This window comes from Corvus moneduloides, chromosome 4, assembly GCF_009650955.1.
Source record: "Corvus moneduloides isolate bCorMon1 chromosome 4, bCorMon1.pri, whole genome shotgun sequence".
In the NCBI taxonomy this organism is placed as follows: Eukaryota; Metazoa; Chordata; class Aves; order Passeriformes; family Corvidae; genus Corvus; species Corvus moneduloides.
The window spans coordinates 41,129,326-41,146,966 of record NC_045479.1 but is presented as its reverse complement, the minus strand read 5'-3'; the positions used below and the strand labels follow the sequence as shown (position 1 = coordinate 41,146,966).

At 41.2% G+C, this 17,641-nt stretch overlaps 1 protein-coding gene across 5 annotated transcripts in view; it reads left to right on the top strand.

The window, feature by feature from the left end:
• MSRB3 (methionine sulfoxide reductase B3) overlaps positions 1 to 17,641 on the top strand; it is an 83,876-nt gene that overhangs the window by 18,851 nt on the left and 47,384 nt on the right. For 3 of the 5 annotated variants that reach the window (XM_032105170.1, XM_032105174.1, XM_032105173.1), the window contains exons 2-3: positions 3,792 to 3,912; positions 17,297 to 17,405. In XM_032105170.1, the coding sequence (XP_031961061.1) occupies positions 3,792 to 3,912; positions 17,297 to 17,405 (230 nt within the window). The remainder of the gene's footprint in view (positions 1 to 3,791; positions 3,913 to 17,296; positions 17,406 to 17,641) is intronic. The other 2 variants (XM_032105171.1, XM_032105172.1) reach the window with 2 other exon arrangements.

Genomic DNA, 17,641 nt, shown 5'->3' with positions numbered 1-17,641 from the left:
GACCTCTACGTGTAGCATCTGTCCTTAGAGGAAGTGGCATATTGCAGTGCTGCAATAAAGACATGGGGGGTGGTAAGTCTGTGTGGTGGAGGTGCAACGCTGCAGTACTCACTGTGGCTCAGGCATGTGACAGTCATGTTAGCATTGCTGTCCCCAGGTCACCTGGCCCTAGCACTGGCAAGGTGGGGTGCTGTGCTGTCGCTGTTTTATTGAGAACCGGCAAGAAACGACACAATCCAAATCCAAGGAGAAAAGGAATTATTTTATTATTTATAAGCTAGGTTATATATCTTTCTATGTGAGAGAGCATGATATGATTGGTCGCTTGACCAGCCACCGCCTAGAAGGATTGGCTGAGGTTCTCTAACACCCATTCAAAATATTTTTTCCAGAGTACCAAAACAAGGTTGGAAAACAAACCCAGGTGCAGAGATAGAGAATTAGGTTACAAAACCATCTTTCACTGTTTCTCAGCTAAAGCATGAGAAAGAAAAACTTCACAAAATGCTTCAGCAGCTGGAAAATTCCTCTGCTCCTGCCTTTTAGCATCCACACTGTACCAGTATGGCTGGGCTCCCTTGGGGCTCAGGCCCATGCCTACAGCACTGGCATGGGGGCTTTGCTTAACCTGTAGAGGGCTAGGCATGTATAGCGTGGGAGTTTAAACCACCAGCAGTGCTATTCCCAGAATGGTGTTTTCGTAGAATCACAGAATCATTTAGGTTGGAAAAGACCTCTGACATCATCAAGTCCAACCTTTGACTGAACAGCACTGTGCCAACTAGACCATGGCACCTCCCTTGGCAGTCCATTCCAATGTCTAATGACCTTTGTAATCACCTTTAAGAAGAAATTCTTATTAATGCCCAACCTAAACCTCCCCTGGTGTAACTTAAGGCTGTGTCCTCTCATCCTACTGTTAGTTGCATGGGAGAAGAGGCTGACCCCCACCTGGCTACAACCTTCTTTCAGGTAGTTGAAGAGAGTGATAAGATCACTCCTGAGCCTCCGCTTCTCTAGGCTAACCAACCCCAGCTTCCTCAGCCACTCCTCATCAGACTTGTGCTCCAGACACTTCAGCAGCATCATTGCCCTTCTCTGGACTTCTTCCCATGCTTCTTGTCATGCTCTGGCTATTCCTCTTAAGTAAGTGAGAGACATAAACGTGGCACCTGAGCTTGCTGAAGGCTATGGCCAAGCTTGCACCACAGAAAGAGCAGAAGGAAGCTACGAACCTGTTGTAATGTTACTGTCATTCTCCCTCAGTCTGTTCTTTGTACCCATAGAGTTGGCAGGCAGGAGTGAAGCACCTCCAAACCAAATGTGTTAATTGCAATGAATTTGACTTTGCACTTCTCTTTACTGATTCTTCACAAGCCGTTCTTACCAGGGTCTGTAAGCTTCCTGCAGCAGGGTTTGTGTCCGTGCAGTACCTGGCACCCGGAGGTCCCCTCCCACTGGAACTACTGGGCATCGCTGTAATGTACAGAGTAAATAGAAATAGCTATCAAAGCATCAGTAACAAAAGAATAAAATAGATTAACTGCAATAAAGTACTTTCATGGATGCTCAGTGGTATTTTATTGGGCTGTCAGGACTTATATATCCTCTGAGTCTATGAATAAATGAGAGTAAATAATAACACTATGGTGAACACTGAAATACTTGACATTTTCAAGAGGCCAGGATCTATTTTCTAATCCCCGGGAATTTCAAATAATTTCCTTTAAGCTGTTTACACTCGAAGGAGGGAGGAGAAGGAGGGCGGAGAGGTGGCGGTGGTCGGGGCTGTCAGTGCAGCGTCTCGCAGGAGTGCGCTGGGCAATGGCCGCCAGGCGGCGCCACTCGCGCGGGCCGCCTCGCTCTTCCCGCCAGCAGGGGGCGCTCGATGCCGCCGCTGCCGGAGCCCGGCACCGGCCTCAGCCCGGGGCGGCCCGGCGCGGGGGGCAGTGCCGGCTGCGGGGCAGTGCCGGCTGCGGGGCAGTGCCGGCTGGGGCAGTGCCGGCTGCGGGGGCTGCGGGGGCTGCGGGGCAGTGCCGGCTGGGGCAGTGCCGGCTGGGGCAGTGCCGGCTGCGGGGGCTGCGGGGGCTGCGGGGCAGTGCCGGCTGGGGCAGTGCCGGCTGGGGCAGTGCCGGCTGCGGGGGCTGCGGGGGCTGCGGGGCAGTGCCGGCTGGGGCAGTGCCGGCGGCGGGGGCTGCGGGGCGGCAGTGGGGCCAGCGCGGAGTCTCGGCGGGGCTGAGCGCAGCCCTCTGGTCTCCCGGCGGCCTGCTCCGGAGGGGTTCGCGTTGGTTTTCACGCGACTCCGCTGCCGCTATGACAGGGACGTGTCTGTGTCCGTGTGATGCCGCTCACGGGCTGCCCGCCCTGCAATGCCCGCCCGGCCCCCTGCCACGCCGCCGTCGGGCAGCACGGCTCGCCGCGAGTTTGGTTTGGGTACGACCGAGTTGAGGCGTGCGGATGCGGGCAGGTTTCTCTCAGATGCCAGACCGGTTTGGTAACGGGTACGGCTGGGTCCTTGTTGTAGTCATGGAATCCTCATAGAACGGTTTGGCTCGGAGGAGACCTTTAAAGGCCACGTAATCCGACCCCCCAGCAATGAGCAGGGACAACTTCAACTACATCTGGTTGCTCAGAGTCCCGTCCGGCCTGACATGGAATGCTGTCAGGGATGGGGCGTCTACACCTGCTTGGGGGGTTCTACAAGTGTCCTTCCTCTCAGAATCTTGTTCTTCGGGACGAGACCGTAGTCAGTTTGCCCCGCGTTGGCATAGCCCCTGCTGCGGGCCATGGCAGGACGCTGCCTCCCGCGGCTGCTGGGCTGCCACAGACGACGGAGTGGGCCTGAGAGGAGGCTGGGAGACCTGCCCTGCTGCTGCACAGCCACTTGGGGCCTGATCCTGCTTCCACGAGAGTCCCAGAGAGTTTCTGTACCGGCTTCGGTTGGGGATTGGCTCTAGTCCCACATCACATAATCTGAAGTGAGCTGTGACTGTGCATGGCTGGGCTATAATGCAGCTGCCATTTCCTCTTTCCCAATGTGGGGTGAATGGAACAATTAGTATTTGTGCATTAAACCCTTCTGGAATAAAATCTCATGACTGCCATCTCTCTGTTTTGATATATTTGAACTGGCTGGAAGATTGTTTAAATATATCTCATGGACAGTTTACAACATGAATTATTTCCTGCCCTTGAAAAGCCATGGTTTTAAGATATCTGGCAAGTTTATTACAATGAAATGTCACATTCCTCAGACAAGTCATCAAAAGAACAATTTTTAGCAATGACTGGTTTCCAGCATTCACCATTCAGAAATGTTTTGGACTTTGATTTTGGTTTAAATAAAATAAATAGAAAAAGCCTGCATGTTTGATCTGCCCAGCATTCCTGGTTGTTCCAAGCAGGATTCCTACTATCTAGCTGAGGTTCTAAGGTTTTTTTTCCTTAGTACCTCTGCACTTGTGACTAGGCTGCTACCCCAAGTTGCTCTCAGTTTTGTATCTAAAGCAGCTGTTGTGAATGCCCCCTATAAAAATGTCCAGTTCCTCTCACTTTGTAGCATATAAAATGGTTTCACTGAATACTGTGTAATACATATCAAAATGTTGGGGGGTAGGGTAGCAGAAATGGGTTAACCACACTAAGAAAAGTGCATTTAGAATTGTGCTCCCATGTGGCAATCTTATAAAATTTTAAGTATTGTTTTTTTCTGTGAATGTATCTTAACATTTTTGATGTTTTAATTTGTTCTCATCTTTTTTTTTTTCTTTTTTTTTTTCTTCCCTACTCAGCCCCTGTTCTTTGCCTCTGGTTTTGTTGGTGAGGATATCACAGTGATGTCTGCATTCAACCTGCTGCATTTGGTGACAAAGAGCCAGCCAGTGGCCCTGCGAGCCTGTGGGCTTCCCTCAGGTTGAATGGGTGCTGCTTGTTGTGTCATGCATAACGAAGGCCCTTGTAGGAACGGGTGTCTCTGCTGCAGGAAACAATGTGCTATGGGTTGCTCTGTTTAACTTTTCCTTTGGAGCAGAAGTTTATTTGGACTTTTTTTTTTTTTGGTAAAAGTCACTGGCTTGAGTGAGTGATTTCATATCTGAGATTTAAGAAGCTTGGAAATGCTGTCTGACTTCCTCGTCCAAAATATCATCTCTTAAATTTTATATTATTTTCCTCATTCTTGGCAAAAACTGTGTAATTAAACTGAAAATATTTTATAAAGCACCATTCCTAATTTTGAAAGAGGATATCTAAAAATTTCACTTTGCTGTTAAATCATAGGACTTCAAAATATTTTCCAAAATCTTTAGCAATATACTATAGTTATACTCCATGTGTTTCTTTCCACATTTTTATTATAAATCAAATACGTTATACTGAAAATTATGTACAGAAAGTGTGCAGAATTTAAATCTTAATTCTTTCATTGCTCTGACAGCATATTCTTTAGTTACATGACACTTCTCTACATAACTAAATGGAAACATGCAATTTAATGCCCACATGCAGCTGCACTTTTCCTGTAAGGTCCAGATTTGTCCATTAGGTCTGGGAAGGGTGCCATAAGGCCCCACCTCCACAAACTGATTATATTGTGAAAACCTTGAACCTAAGTATTTTGTGTTTCACTTAAACGTCAACAGTCTGTAATATCAGCATAATAATGTCAGTCTACAGGGTTATGTGGGAGAAAATATAAGCTGTACTGAGTTAATTTTGAACATTACTAGGAATTGTCTTGACACCCAAATAAAAAAGATACAGTCCTGGCTGATCTGTGTTTGAAGCCTCAAAAACGAGCCAGCTTGGCTGTTTGTGCTACACTCACAACTAGTTCATAAGAGTGCAGAATGTTACAAGCCGTTTCTCCCAGACCTGGACTTTGCAAGCATATGGAGGTGATGTTTTAATGACTTTTTTTCAGTGATAAGACATCAGTTTTCAAGCTGATGGATTTTCCTAAGGCTTATTAGACTTTATTTGAACTAAATCTGAGTCCAATTTTTGCAGCATTTACGTTCCATTTCCCCCACATGTGCACAGAACTCCCATTAACCTTCATAGGAGTTGCAAACACATATTGAGGAAGAGAGAGAATAACCCACATTGTGTCAGCTTGACCTCAGTTTCCTGTTATATTTGCTGCTGAGCCAGATTTAAAATCCTAAAAATATAGGGTAAGCAAATTTCCTTAGCCCTCATTATGCACCTTTTGATGTGTGCTCATATTGCTAGTGTCTACCTTAAAATGGGGACACTCAGTCTTCTCGCCATTTCGTTCCCACTCTGAAAAGAAGATCTCCAAGCTGATCAGCTAGAAACACACACAGCCCATGAGAGGTTTTGCTGTTCTGTACCTGTTGGCAAAGCACTGCATTAGCTATTTTGTCAAGTTGTTTTTCTGTCATAATCCAGTAGTCACATTTTGGAATAAAAAGTTAACACTACTATTTATTCCCATCCATTAGTTCCCTAGCTGTGGGACCATTAATAGATTGAGTTCCACTGACTGACTACTTTATAGAGATATATATATAGAGAGAGATTTATATATAATAAGCCCAAATTCATCTGCTAACAGTGGAATAATATACAATCACATATCTCATTTTTTTAAGAGTAATCTAAATTCCCCAGATGCTTAAAAATTAACATAGGCTTGCTTTGCCTTTGGTTTGTTTTTTTGTGTGTGGTGTATTTAGGAGGTTGCAAGTAAATGGCATAGCATGTATCAAATAAAACATGGGAAGGAGATGTAAAGCCAACATCTGCTCAAATGCCACAATGCCCTGTGACTTTGGCTTCTGAATATACAGAAAACACCCCAAGTTCTCATGAGTTTTTTATAACATTACACTTTGAGCTAGTACTTCTCCCACCATCCCGTTCTGTGTGAATTGCAGTCCTGTAACCATACCAGCATGCCGTGTGTACACAGAGTCTGGGACAGTGTGGAGCTTGGCCACCTTCTAATTCAGTGGCAAATTCCATATGGAATGAGACTTTTTAACCTTCAGAAAACTGTGCTCAGAGTAACAGAGCAAAGTGCCATCAGAGCAGTAAATGGGGCTTTCTAACAATGTTTTAAATGCTATGCAGTTAAATATTTGCAGGACAAGAACTTGAATGAAAGTATTGTTTCAATTTCTATGCTTGGAATGGTACCTCTGTCCTTCCTGTAAGGAACCAAGTAACACAATGAAATATATAATATATATTTAATAGATAGTTGTAGATCAGAAATGTGATGTTTTTCTCTCCTCACCTCCCCGCTCCCCCAATGAAATTATCAAATACTATTGGGAGGTGTCTTAGAATAGAGGCGACCTGTCCCTTCTTTGAACCACTATTTTGTAAGCGCTTGTGATTTTCACTTGTGCTGGTGAAGTGTTTTTACTTGTTCTTTTTCTGTTTGTATATTATCACCTGGAGTGCGGATCTGTTCTTCCAAATTGTATTTTTAAAATATTTTTTTGTCTGAAGTTAGGACTAAATGTTTCAATGTGTGCAAACCCAGTGCACTGTTTGCCCATAACATTTTTTATAGACATGACGGCAAGTCTGAGCAGGAGCAGGCGCTCCCAGTAGATGGCACTAGGCATTTGCTGTTCTGCACACCAGGACTATATGAAAAGCTTCCCGTCTAGGAGTCACTCATACAGAAAGTACACCCTGAGACCTTAGGAACAAGTATTTTAAGAAAAGCAAGAGCACTGGGTAAAAAGCACAATCTTCGCCCGTATGCAAACTACCATCACATTGGCTCAAGGTTTCTTCGCTGCCAGTAATGACTACAACCGTGTTGTGTCTGTTGTGTGACAAAGACGTGGTGCTCCTTGAGCCTGGTTTATTTGAGCTAAATGCTCTGAATTTCTTTGGAAATGTAGGATGCGCTCAGCACCTGCCAGGATTTAATTCACAGAAATGAAGTATTTAAAAAAACCCACTTTAAAATCACAACAATCCCTACCAAACTTGTAGTATAAAAACTACTTCAGCTGCTTTGTGCATACCAAGAAGCAACTGATACAAGTAATGAATATACAGATTCCATGTACATATGTTTTCTGAAGCAGACCACCAAGCTGTAAAGTAAAAAGATAGCTTATAATGCTTTGCTGTGTCTTTTAATTATTATGGGTCTCATTTCTTAAAAAAGACCCTTTATTTCTTTAACACTTTGAATGTTGTGCTGCTTACATCACATTTTTTGCATGTGATAATTTGGCTTTTCCTCTCCTGTAGATCAAAGAAAATTATGGTACTTGTAAAAGAAATGAAGAAATTACAGGGGTAGACTTAGGGTTGGGGTTTTTCTGCTGTATAATAAAGTCCTAGGTAATATTAAATTGTTGTGTACTGTTTAATTACTAAAATAACTACTAGTAGGAAACCATACTTTTCTAGCACTAGATTAAACTACAATGCATCTGTATGAAGATGGTGCTGGGCATATGGTGTAAGTCTTTATTAAGTAAATATCTATAGTATAGTTTCTCATTGTTTTGTTAAACCTTTGTTAATTCTAAGTTTCAATAGAATGTCTTTTCATAAAATTGAAATTAATAGTGAACAGAAAATTACTGGGTCTCAAAATTGGATGTTTAGCAGTAATCTGTTAACATAAAGGATTACTTTCAGGAGCAGATATTGAAAACATTTGCATACATGAATTATTTGTATGTATTTGTTCCTCTGAACTCTCAAACTGCTCATCTCAATGAAATATCTGTGTGCATACTGTTTGCCAAATATGGTTTTAACAACAGAAAGTCTAGAAAAGACCTTAGTCTTGTGAGTTCAAAGTATGGTAGTTGCTGTCAAACTTTGTGTGACTTGACAGTTCATATTGTCTGTTACTATGTTCAGAGATAGAATTTCTATAATACATGTTATAACTTCCCCATAGTTTTCCGTAATGTGTATCACCAGAGATGTACTACTACAGATGTCTGTTCGCATGGTCCAAAAGAAAATAAAAGTAAGACTGATACTGTATAGCATAAACCATCCATACAGCTATGGTTAAATGCCTATCAATGTTTTCATTATAAATCCATATTTTCTAGGGTTTATATCTTGAACATAAAAATTTGCTCTGTGTTTAAGTATGCCATACAAGGTCTCAGATGAATGTACTTGTTCCTCAGAACTGGCTGGGGGGCAAAATTTAAAACTCATTTGTATTCAGCTAAATTTAAAAAAAATGCAAATATCAATTTGGATCAAAAATAGATTTTTAAATTTAAAACACAGTCTTACAAATACCTAGTTTACTGCCTCCCAGCAGTTTTGAGGAAGACTCTTGAAAAGAGTCTGGGAAACAGGCACTGTGTGATCACAACAGTAAATAGCCTATGAAACCATTACTGTGCTATTATTATATAAATGTCGGGGTATATGTTTGCCTTTTAGTCATATGACAGTAGAACACTGTATTATCATAATAGTGCATAACATTATATATTTTTGGAATGGCTTTAAAATGAGTTTTAAAAATTATATATAGCTGTCTTAATGGGAGTATATTTGATGTAGTACTGTATTTACAAATGTTTCTTTTGTACAATAGTATTCAGTCTAGAATGCCTTATTTGCTGCAGTTTAAGATGAAATTTATTAGTAGATATCTCTTTGGGAGTAATACTCTTATGAGTGCCTGGTATTTGACAAACTTGGGATCATAAAGAAGACTAGAATCCTTCTGTTACATTCCCTAGAGTTTGTACTCTGTTTTTTCGCTCTTTTTAAGTCTTTGTTCTGGTGGACTTTAGTACTGTCCCTCATCTGCCCAGGAGACAGATGGTGCTCATCCCTGCCTCCCCTGGGTGGAGGCTCCTCAGTGATTCACTGAGAAGCACTGGGATGATGAGATCAAGCACAAAGACAGTCCCTTAGTGTGTTCCCTGATGGACCTTTTAAGGTTGTTTTCATTCCCTTCCTGCTCTCATAAAAGATCCACCACAAACCATTTCCACCATTGCAGGAATGTTTTTATTCTGGGAGTTCATAAATTTCCTGTGTTCCATTTCTGAGCCTTCTGCAGCTCAGGCTTAGTGTGTTTTCTGCTTAGTTGGGTATGGAAAAGATGAAGTTTCAGCAGGGTGTTTCTAGGTTTTAAAGTTTTTCATGAAAAGTTACTTTTTTTAGTTGGAGTGTCCAATACTTTTTATTGGAGTGTCTAACAGAAGGACTGTGAAGTCCTTTAAGGACTGCCTTCACTTTTTTCCTTTCAATTAAAAGCAATTCCTGGCTTTGTCTTTTCTCTGAGGAATATGTGATGAAGGTTTCAGAGAAGAATGTGATGTAAAGGAGAGATGACAGCACATAGAAAGGAAGGAGATTTTCTATATTGCTAAGCTGAGGGAGGACAAGCAACAAAATGTGCAAGAAGCGAATGTGAACCCTCAAGTCAATAAGAGTATGTTGGGAAACAATGGAGGAGATGATCACTGAGGGAATGTATGAGCTTGGAATTGGATGGAATATTGAATGGATATAGAGTGTGGACTGGGAGTCAGGCACTAGAGGCTCAAACATTACCATATCTTAGCTGCTACGTTAACCATAGGTTGCTACAGCACGCATCATGATCTGGTGGTAACTGAGTAGAGAGGAGTTGTGTCCCAGAGAATGCTAAGAAGCAGAAATTGTTCTCAGTTACAAGATAAGCATGTATCTCAGTTTGTGATTTCCTTCAGAAGAAGCTGTGTCGGAAAGGGGTGCATGACTAGGGTATGAAGGTGCCCTCTGCTCTGTCTGGAGAAGAGGTTCTTGTGGGACAGTAGGTGCTGGCAGCCCAGGTCTGGCACTGGCAACTTTGTGCACTGTGGGTAAGAACACCCTCATCAATGCTCTGGCCCAGGTCAGGGAGTTCTGAGGAGAGCAGAGCAGAGAAAGGCTTGACCAACTCCTCTTAAAGCCATTCTACAGGGCTTTACCCTGTCTTCTTGACCCCTAAGGCATGGCTGGATTTTAAGGAAACATAAGGAATTCCAGAAGGCCCATTAGAAAATGAAGTTGGCAGTTACAAACCTTTTCGACTGTTCCTCTACCTTTAGTTCTGAAGCAGATTGAGAGGGCAGGGGGCTACAGTGTTTTCTGTGGTGGTCATAGCAGAGCATGAACTGGAGCACAGTGTCCCAGCAGTTCCTGCCTTCATGCTGGGTATGTCCCTCAGTGCTTGGAGAAGTGGGATGAAAGGCCACAGAGCAGGCAGTGCCTGCTTGTGTTTGCAAAATGGTTCCTTACCCTCCACAGTTGGAGACAGATGAAGTTTTGCAGGGGGTTAGATCTGTGCTGCTGTGGAGAGTTGGAGGGGAGGAAAGACCTTCCCCCAGCCCTCTCCTTTCCTCCACCCCCATCCCAAGTACAGATTGCAGAACCTGAGTCTTGAAATCCAGTGCTCATTTCACAGGCCACACATCACTATTGTGGAAGGAAGCAGCAGGAGGATTTAGCAACAGCCTGAATGCCAAAATAAGCTACACACCACTGCTGGCAAATGCTGACTTTTTAATTGTTTCTGCTGCAGGGTTAAACCTTTATTAAAGCTGTGTGAATAAACTTATTTTGAAGGCTTACTGAAATATTTTAAATGCAAAAGGTAGCATAAAGCACCCTTACTAAATTCATCTTAATTCCACTATTAATAAAATGCCTTTCCTTATGTTGTGCATGCTTTTATTGATTCTGACAGAAATCTACTGACCAGATAAAGAGTGCTCAGTGTCTCTGTCTTTCTATTTTTAATTTAAACAAATGTAGTGCCTGTGAAAGGTGCTAGGAGAGTATCAGCAAAACAAAAGTCTCTTTATCTGTTGGGGGGAGAGGAAGAGAAATACATCGTTCTAAATATTCCCTCCTCCACTGCTGTACCAATAGATCTTGATCTTGTCTTGCCTGGTTTGCATTCAAGAGTAAGGCAAATAGGTCAGCTGCCCTGTGCACTCCGTCTTTGGCCATCTCAGCAGAAAGGGTAACAACTGTGGCAGTTTATAACATAATGAGCTTTTGCTCCGCTTAATTGAAGATTCTTCTATTCACCAACCTCTCCTGAGCCACATGCTGTTGTCGCTGCAGTACTAGTGAAGATGACAGCTCAAAAAGCTCCAGAGGAAGCTGCCTTCGTCTCCACCAGCTAGTGCAGTGGTGGTGGTGGACTCCTCAGTCGTTACAATTTGGAAAGATTGTGAGACCAAGATTGCGTCTGGTAGTGACATTTATTTCATTAATGTCAGATAAGGAAGTAAAGTAGACATGCCTGGAGAGGACAAAAGGAGCTCCAGGCTCTTTCCTCTTTCCCACTGCCCTAAACACTTCAGTCTTTCGTTAAATGTTTTTTACATTCACAGGGAGGGGAGGCAGTCTCAGATTTCTTTTCCAGGGAATGTCTCTTTGGCTTGCATGGCTGCCTTAGCCATTGCTGCAAGCATGGCTTCAGACCTGTGGAAACAAGAGATGCTGCCTATATGGGCCTGCTGGGATCCCAGTACCCCTTTCTGTGGAGAGAAAACAAGTGCATAGAGGAGATGCATTAGCTGGCAGTTTGGGGATTTTTTTAAAAAATTTTTTTTGGTTCTTGAGAAATTTGCTGTCTTACACGGGAGATTTCTGATGGTGATTCAAAATATATGTATTTGTATTAAACAAGAGCTGTGATGATTACCAGGTGGAAAAAATAAATGTGACAGCTCTGTTACTTGATTGTATGGGAAGTTTGCAAATTTGCAAAGCAGGGGCTTGCCCTTCCCTTGTGGCCAGCTGACCCTCCTGGGTGTTAAGTAAATAATTTTTTTTAAAGACAGTTAGATTTTGGGTGGTGTTCTTTTAAGATAGAGCCTGGCATTTGACCCAAAATTCGAACTGCTGTCCTGTACCTGGCTTTTGGATTTTCAACGCACAATATAGTGGAAATGGTCTTCGCTCCATTACTTCTAATGCTTGCATGAAACTGCAAATGGTATTTCAACAGCAGGTGGGAGTTAGCTACCTACAGCAAGAAAGCAAAGGAGCCACAGATCTGTTTTTCAATGTGTAAAACATTTACAGGGGTTTTTTAATGATGAAGTTTGAATTTTACTCAAACCTGACCTCCCAACATTTCAGAGTTTCTTTTGCAACATCTATCCTAGTCACCAGCAGGCTAAGGTAATTTGAAATGGCTCATGAGGGGATAATAAAAGAACTATCATGTCAAATACAGGTTTTATAAAACTGTGTTTTCCAGATACAAGCCAATAGAACTGTTTGCAATGTAACCAATCTGAAGAGTTGTTCTTTTTTAAACTAGATAGCAGTTCCTGGCTTGTTTGCAGTGAGAGAACACTGCAGCATTCTCCCAAGGCTGAAGACCAGAGGCTGCAGAGAACAAATTGAACAGAAATTAAAATATGTGAGAGAGAGTTGTGAGTTTGCCTTTTCTTAATCAGACAGCAAGGCAAAACTGTCAACAAGAGGCATAAACTGTGTAAATGAAATTTGAAGTAATAAGAAATGAGAGATTCCACTTTTAGTAACACTAAGTGTTAGCAATAGCATATGTAAGGATATTTATTTAAAGAAATGTATGAAAATATTTTTTAACTTTGTAGAATTCCTCTTAATATCAATTTGAGGTAATTTACCATTGATCTACCAAGGTCTGATCCACTCATGAGGGGACAGACTTTGGGAAGTAGAGATGTGTACTTAGAGCCTGATCCTGTAATCTGATGTACATTCATAGACCCTTAAGTAGCTATGCATATTCCCAAGGGTCTGCCTACACAGGTCACATTGCAGGATTGGGGCTGGGGTGGTATATGAAAAATAAAATGTACTGGAAGGCCCCTAAAAAACTGCTTGGGTATATTAAAAGAAGTAGTACTGCAAACTAGAAGCCAGATTTATTATATGGCTGTGCTCTGCTGGAACATTTGATCTTGCTGTATTTAGTTCAGGAAGTCTAAGTGGTATGTGCTCAGTGCATGACTGTAATGTCCATTAATGCTAGTGGAATATAAGCATACGTAGAAGAGGAAAAATGTATGTTGTGTCTTCCATGCAGTTGAAATATTGAGTTAATTTCAGTGATAGGAAGCAACAAAATATAAGAGAAAATTGTTAGAATGGTTCAAAAGACTCTTTGATATAGGAAAGCCATCAAGCAAAATGCCACCATATTTCAGGGCATGTCAGACACTAATCACCGCCCTCTGGTGTGTTGGAACAGGTGAGGGGCTGAGTGGTGAGGAGTAATGGTCTGCTAACTTGTGTCCGTCTGTCTGAACATATCTTGTTGCTGGTTTTCTTGTGATTGCTAATAGGGAAGGAAGGTTATGAACCACAGGTTTGAAAAGGTCAGTTGGAACTTATATGTGAGGTGAGATGCTTAATGTCTTCATTATTAGGTCAACACCCAGAGAATACTTTCTGTTCACTTAATTTGTACAGCGAACTTCAGAGCTGAACTCTGAAATGCCCACAGTCTGCAGGTGAATAGTAAATGGCAGCATGCACTGCCTTGCTTTTCAAAAAAAACCACATTCCTAAACATGAGAATACCATGAAGGCTCTAAGAAGGGTTTCTGTTCATGTTTGTTTTACCCTCCTGAGCTTTTTTTTTTTATGTTATGCATTAAGATTTGTGAGCCTGGTCTTTTCCTCACAAAGTCTTCCATCCTGCTCCAGGATCTTAAGTGCTTTTTGCACTGCTGGAACTTTTGGCAGATGGCTGAAGGCGAGTGAGTACCTGTTGGTGACAGCTGCCTGCACACTGCTCTTCTTAGGAGTGCCATCCCCAAAGAAGGCACCATGGGGTGCTGATTAGAGAGATTTAATCTGGCCTTCAATCCTGCAGTGGAATGTGAAGGCAATTTTGTCTGCCTTTGCAGGCCAGTGTTCACCTCTTTTAACAGCTGCATCTAACTGGAGTTCAGAACATACCTGTTCTGGGCTTTTCTAAAAGTCATTGCTGAGAACACCACCGCCAAAGAACAAAAGTGCTAATATAGATCCTATGAATCCAGGCTCTCTTATTCTCATACTGTATTTAATTTAGTCTCACCTTTAATCAGTAACCACACTGATATGCTGTTTGTAGAACTGATGACCTTTTTTCCCATTTGCCTCAAACTGTATGATTTGTCAATGAACTGTGAGCCTGCCTTTATGGCTGAGTTGCTGAAGCATTTTGTTGTCTGTATGGAACCCTTTCCACAGCCCAAACCTCATGCCGTCTATGGAGAACCAGACTGAGGAAGGTTGTCAGCCTGCCTGTTTATTCTCTGGTTTAATAATGAGTTTGATAACAGCTCCATTACTAGTGGCAATTTTTCTCATATTGGGCATATCTTGGTGTAGCTTTATGTTGTCCCTTCCCAAGATACAAGAGTTGGCTTGAATGTGACAGTCATCTCATGTCATAAAGGAACAGTTGCAAAATCAGAAGCAGCCACTCTCTTACTGGAAACTGTGCAGTTTTGTCCCTCTTGCATGTAATTTTTTTCCTAACTGAAGGAACATATTCCTAGAATCTCATCCCGTAGTTTCTAGGATTCATTGCATTTTTATAGAAGCTGGTAGGCTATCCCTGCTTCAGATAACATACCCTTACATCTTCTGCAGTCAGAAATGAGTCTTGCTTTACCTCCTTGCCTCTATGGCAATAGAGAAATAGCATGATCCATTTACTGAGCTGTTTGTTTTTAAATAAGAAATGCAATTAATTGAATAGGGCCACTCTTGAATGCTAAGGGCTGGACCAAGAGATTTCCTTTATAATTTGTAGTGCAACTTTTTGTTGATCGATACTGAAATTACAAACTTGAAGAATCCTTTATTGGGGTCAGTTGCATTTTACCCCAATGCAGTTTGGCAAAATTCCCCTGTAGACATAAATAATTGTTTGTATTATAAAACATGCGGTTACTTATTAAAACTAGGGGTGCAGAAGATCTTTTTTTAACATGCTTCCTACTTCTGATCTATGTAATGGATCATACGGCATCTAGAAATTTTCTTATGCATATAGTGAACCCATAGAGTAGAGAACATGAAATTTGTAAAAGAGATGAAAAATTATTTAAGGAGAGTAAAAGGGGCATACTGACCACTTTTTTAAAACACTCAGTATTTTCTATTTTCTCAAGGTGAAGTTATGCTTAGTTTGCTTTTTTTTTTGCAGCAGTTAAGTAGCAAATAATTTTTTTTTAAAATTATGCATAGATATTTTAAAAAGTAAAGAAATGTTGGTTTGTAAGATTCTTTGTTGCTCTCTAGTCTACTTTTTAAAACTGAAATTATAGATAAAAGACTGTATCTCAAACAGTTTCTTTCTGAGCTCTGTAATGCAAGATAACAATAGCTATTTATATAATGCATATGCTTCCTTTCCCTGTTAGCTATACTTTGAAAGACTTATTAGTCCTAGAGTCCTGCACGTTTGGAGCATAAAAACCTCCAAAGTTTGACATCTTTAAATAAGCAACCAAATGTTATAAAGAACAAACCTCACTTACAGTTAGGAAACAATATTTACATTTAAGGTTGAAAAGCCAGGATGTAGGAAAATTTTGCTAATTTGGAAGGTGACCTTTAAGTGCACCAAAACCAAATAATTTGTAAGCTATGGCACAGGGCACATTCCTGCAAAATTTGTGTGAATACTGCTTTAGTGGTTCTTGAAAGACAAACAAAGAGACCTGGAATGAAATCTTTATCCCTCTCCCAAATAAGATTGAAGCTAACCCAGGCATACAGCAGCGCTCTTTCAAAGCTTGCCATTAAAATGAAGGCTCTGCAGCACAGCTAATGAGATGGGTCAGAGTGGAAAACAATCTGTTTTTAAGAATGTTTAGATCAAAAGTAATTTCTAATCTATGAAATAAAGTCGCTTTTCAATACTTTTCTTTCACTAGTAAAGCTTTTTATGTTTGCACTATTTACTTCAATCAGATGTTTTCAATTTTACTTTTTTCTTCCTGAAAATACTTCCTAGGGTTACTCAGTAGTGACCAACAGCATTATTCTTTTTCTCTCTCCCCTATTCACCAACCCCCACACATTAAAAAATTGAGAAAAGAAGAGGGGGAGGAAGAAAGAAACATCTTTTCTTAAATGATTTGCAAGCATCTGTGCTTTAAGCTACTTTTTATGAACGCTCCTTAGTAATGACTCAAGGTAAAAAAGCAGAAAAGCATCCAACGCTAGGAAATTGCAATCCAATACCATGTAATTTAAACCTGCCATTGCCTCTCCTGTACTAAATGACATACAGATGGGTAGCTCTGTTGCCTCTACTTTGGGAACACAATTGGTCTTTTTATGAGTGTATATACATTACTAGCAAAAAATATTTTTTGTTGGGACTGTTTATTTCACATTGTTCCATTTTTTAATTAGTGTCATAATTAGAGTGCTTTTTCCCTCCTGTATTTTGTCAGCTAAATTTTGCCAATGATTATCAAAGTTACCTGAATGTTTTGCAATTTATGTTACTAGTTCGGGAGTTTTCATTCCCAAAAGCAACCTTATTGTTGTTTTTTGCTTTTCTGATGTGAATTTTTGCACTATACAAATATGTATTTTTTACAGTAATCCTTATGTACTCCTTGGATTCTCCGTGTGAACTAAGCAAAGTGTTAAGATTAGATTTTCAAAGGAGGGTAATTTCAATAGCAACCCTAAATTTTACGATACGTTTAATGTTGAACCTTGTACAGCTGTGTGCATAAAGAAATTACTCCTTAGGACTCCTATTCTAGTGCTTCAACAGGGAAAAAAGGAAATGGCTACTGTTATAAAGAATGAGGATGCAACTAGAAGTTAAATCAACCTTACTGTAATTCTGAAGGTTAGAATTGTTTTTCAACTGCTTTAAAGGGTACTGAAATTGATAGATGTTGTGGCTAAACATCATATGCCCATTACCGTAAGTCTCCAATATAGATGTCTTGTAAAGAATGTTTCAGCTGTAGTAGGGATTTTTGCAGATTTTTTTTTAATGGTTGGAAAAATGGTACTTTCTTGTGAATGATTGCGTGTGCAACAGTTTAGTGTATAACACACCAAAGGGCTTTGGCTGTAGCACATTGTCACTGCTCCAGTGGAATCATCTGGCTCTCTATAAAGATTCTTTTCTAAACTTGGATTAGAAGAAATAATCAGCTGCAGTTCAGCTGAGCCATTCTTTGTGCATTAGGGACCAGTCTGGTCATTGACAAGTAAATGCAGAAGCTATGCTGTGGCTGTCTGCCAAAGCAATTATTCAGGATTTAAGCTAAAAAGGCTCCTTCTCCCATATCCTCTCCTTTTGCAGGGTCATGTAGGGATAAAAAGGACTGTAAGGTGGTCTTTTCCCAGGAGGAGCTGAGGAAGCGGCTGACACCCTTGCAGTACCATGTCACTCAGGAGAAGGGGACTGAAAGGTAAGGCAGGATGAAGGAAACTCAGATCTCAAAACACAGGCATCTTTCTTTTCCACCCCTCCTCTTACTGCTATTTCCTCACCTTCCCTACCAAGTTTTGTTGGTTGTTTTTTTTCTCCCAGGATTTCTGCACTTGTTTACTAACCCCTACAAATTAACACTACTGCAAAGACAAGCATCTGCAACAAGGGGGCCAGGGCCAAGGGTCTTGTATGACTTTTTCTTTTAATGAACAC